Here is a 3959-nt window from a genome sequence, read left to right as displayed (position 1 = left end):
CCACTAAATATATGACAAAGTCAGGTCTGTAAGCTTATTTAACCCCATGCTACCCTGCAAAGTTACACATTTTCAACACATTCTTATTTGTGTTCTTTACAGTAAGAACTGACATGCTTACTGTGCATGCAATTGGTTGGAATCTCCGCAAAGAGAATGGCCTACACATTGCTTTGTCTGACAGATACAAAAAGGTATGTTGATGAAAAAGGGTTAACTATTTCAAGCAGCTACATGTGAAACTTCAAATACTATGACATGGTTCTGTATTGCAATTTTGCAGACACTAGAGAAGACTTTGGAGGTAGAAAAGAACCTGACAAAGTTGCAGGAGCAGTTCCAAATTGTAGCGATGACATGCTACAACAGTGGGTTGATGTCAAGCAGTGGGCCAAGACCGGTAAGGAAGAATGTTTTACACAAACACTGTCAGACTCTTTGGCTGTAATGCATATACTGTAGCTGTAGCCATGTTATGGTGCAGGGATGGGTACTGTAAGTAAATCACTTTTTCACTTCACTTTCAATGTTTTATTTTGGTCTGTAGTTCATGTGCAGAAAATAAATATAAAGATACATTGCTATGACCAAAAAAGGTGTAGTAGTAAGTAAGTAAGTAGTCTTGCCGAGCCATGAGGCCCATAGGGCAGGAGCCTATCTCCTGTAGCGTGAGGCAGCTTGATGTACAAGTACACCCCCTGGACATGACGCTAGTATGTCGCAGGGACTTACCCCCAATCCAACCCTTGCTGGGTGTCAAGCAGGGAGGCATTGGGTCCCATTTTTAGAGTCTTTGGTATGACCCGGCTGGGGATTGAACCACAACCTCCCAGTCTCAGGGCGGACACTCTAACCACAAGGCCACTGAGCTGGTATAAAAAGGTGTAGGCTGAAGCTAATTAGCTTAATTTGCCTACCCTTACCAACTACAAATAATATAGATGACAGACAAAGAAAACAAAGTAATAAGTCTCTGTAGGTAAACAGGAAAAAACTAAGAAACAATATGTGTGATTATTTATTCTTTCTTAGGAAGTGCAGCGGCCAGTGCTGTGAATGTCCATGCTTTGCAGCTCTCCATTGAAGCACTTTTTGTGAGCATCTGCCAAAAGAAGCACTACATTTACAGAGAGAATGGTATGTATAGTATCTATAGTTTAAGCTTAAATGATTCAGCTGCATACTTGCAGTATGTTGATTGTGTTTGTTAAGACAGTGGCTCGTAACTGACTGTGTATACTGAATAATTTCTTTGCCAGATGAAAATGACACGTGTTGTCAAAATATATACAGTTTGAGGGGGTACAGGATTGTGTAAACAGAGCTATGTCACATTGTGTCGTTATATACATAATATATACAGGGTATATAAAGCTTTTTGAAATAAATAGCATCAGTCCTTTGCAGTTGCTTTGGAAGAAATGGAAGGATATGATTTCAATAGTATACAAAACAAATATTTAATATTGGTTTTAAGGTAGCAGCTCTGTTTATAATTGCAGTAGGTCAATCAATGGTTTGTGGTCCTTGGGGTGGTTGTATTCCATTCGCAAGCTGCCTTGTATCACAACAGTTCACAAATCTTGCTTTGTTCGGATGGTGTATGTCTCCTAGTAGGTTTGGGAGTTTTTTTTTGTCATTGGTAATTTTTTCAAACTCATGTTGGGTGAGTGTATGTGCTCTGATGTCTTGGTAGGTGATTAGAATCAAATGTGTAGCTGTTTCCAACACATTTGCGTGTAGAGTCTCAGTTTGGTGTTTTTTTTTTTTTTTTTATTCTTGGTTGGCAACACTCAGTTGGGAGCACCTAATCTTGTTTTGTAGGTGAGGTGTCCTCAAAGAATATTAAACATTGATAATTTAAAACGATTCAGAACCTACATTGCCCCGTCAAATTTAAATAATAAATAATTACATTAAATTCATTAATTCCTTTGACAGAGCCCCATCACAGCTTTTTTTTTGTAATACTACTCTTTTATAGATCGCAATAAAAGGCGCCAGAAGATCAGCCAGAAAATTGGCCAGGAGAAAAAAAGGTTGTTGGAAGAGCTCGAGAGATACAACCAACACGCTGACGCAAGCCCTGTGGACATAAGCTCTGTTGTGCAGAAGCTGTCCAACAAAGCTTCCCAGAGCATGATATGGCCTTGGCAGGAACAGAACGCAGGTATCTAAACTAATACATTAATGTGTGTGTCTGTGTCTGTGTGTCTGGGTCGGTCGACACTCCAAGCCTCAAAACAACACTGACTCACATGCACTCACAGCTGTATGTTTTTGGATGCCAACGTCTCTTTCTCCATTCACCTCTAAAAAAAAAACCACGACTTTCCTGTACTGATCGCGATGATGCGAACGTCACACACATTGCTTCTGTGTCTTGCAACGACTGTGTGTTTTTTTTTATATATATTCAAAGGGTATAAGGACTAGTTGAATATAATAACTCTGTTTAGACATTTACCTTGTTTGAGATGTAACTTTTTGCATTTACAATTAATCATGAAATGTTTTCATTAATCATGTTGTCATTCCTTCACAGATGGTGTTGATATCCTGACCAAACCTCTTTGACCAATGTATGCTTCTTTCGCGGCTGGCAGAGGAAAAGCACATTCTTACAAAGGAGATGATGCAGCACCTTGCTTTCCTCAAGGACTCTCAGTCAAAGGTCCAGACACAGATGGACACCATTTCAATGAGCACACAGACAAGAGGTAAGTGAATCTCAATCTGGCAATTTGCAGGTGACTGCTATCATGTTAGTATTTTGTAACTAATCTATCTATGTTTTATTTGTTGCCATGTATTTGAGATCTGTACTGTCAGAAAAGATAACTTTTTCGGTAACACTTTATATTAACGTTGTCTTTATAATGCATTATAGCGCATTTATAATGCGCATTATAACACTCGTTATACATTTTTGTAATCATGTATAACAACATATAACCACGTTTATAACATAAGTGCTGGTCATAATGCATTATTATGCTCAGTGGAAACCACATTATAACTATTATAACTTAGGTGATTATAAAGACACATACAGAAGTGCTGTAATGTCTGTCGTAATGCATAACAACCAATGTGTATTAAATGGAATAATGTCTTATAAGCATCAATAATATGCATTATAAATGAGCTTATAATGCATTATAAAGGCGACCTTAATATAGTGTTACCGAAAAGGTTTAGTGTGAACTTTATTTTCCACTCTTCATACATTCTAGATTTTCCAAATGGATTGACAGAGGAGCCAGGGCCTCATCTGTCTGCTGAAGCGAAGGTTTGAGGACCATAAACGACAACAGCAGACTGCAGCGAGAGCATACAAGGCCATTCTTGGGCCAAGTCCAAGGTTGTTGGAACAGGAGGTGGCGATGGATAATCTCTACCCACGTTAACCAGGACGACAAAAGACTGAACGCTCTCAAGTCACAAAAGTGTGGGCACCCCTGTTGTATAGTCTCAAGGTTCCCTGTGAATTTGTTCCCTCATGCCTGTGGTCATCACTCTCTCTATTGCAGTTAGGGATGTCCTATTCCGATCATTTGATTTTGAGACATGCCGATACCGATTTTTCCCTATCAGATCTTTATATTTTATACAATACTTGTGCCATGTGAGAAATGTATGTCACTCTAGTCGGTTTCCTTTCAATTATTCAAAGGCAAAAATATGTGACTACTTTATTAGAACTGTAGAAGGACTGTCATTGTGTATTTCTTTTTCTTCATATGAAAGCAGGGAATCAGCAAAAATAATGATGTATTGGTTAATTAGATTGAGTGAACTACAGCTTATGGAACTGAAGTTAAAACTATTGTAGGGAAAACACCATTTGCATGGCTTTGGCTATCATTCATATATATATATATACTCTAGATAGTAGGCCTACAAACCAAAGTACTGTATAAGTGTATGTCAAAACTTGACTATTGTAAATCAACTCC

At 38.4% G+C, this 3959-nt stretch overlaps 1 protein-coding gene across 1 annotated transcript; it reads left to right on the top strand.

Annotated features, from left to right (window-relative positions):
* The first annotated feature begins 292 nt into the window (after positions 1-292).
* On the top strand, positions 293-2602 carry LOC306918866 (uncharacterized protein). Its single transcript, XM_079531719.1, has 4 exons — positions 293-400; positions 1033-1137; positions 1985-2170; positions 2546-2602. The coding sequence occupies exons 1-4, from the start codon at positions 358-360 to the stop codon at positions 2575-2577; spliced, it is 366 nt and encodes a 121-aa protein (XP_079387845.1). The 5' UTR covers positions 293-357; the 3' UTR covers positions 2578-2602.
* Positions 2603-3959: the final 1357 nt, after the last annotated feature.

The sequence above is a fragment of the Electrona antarctica genome (assembly GCF_951216825.1).
Source record: "Electrona antarctica genome assembly, contig: scaffold_134, whole genome shotgun sequence".
Taxonomy (NCBI): Eukaryota; Metazoa; Chordata; class Actinopteri; order Myctophiformes; family Myctophidae; genus Electrona; species Electrona antarctica.
Note: the sequence above shows the minus strand (reverse complement) of the source record. Positions and strands in the feature narration are given on the sequence as shown.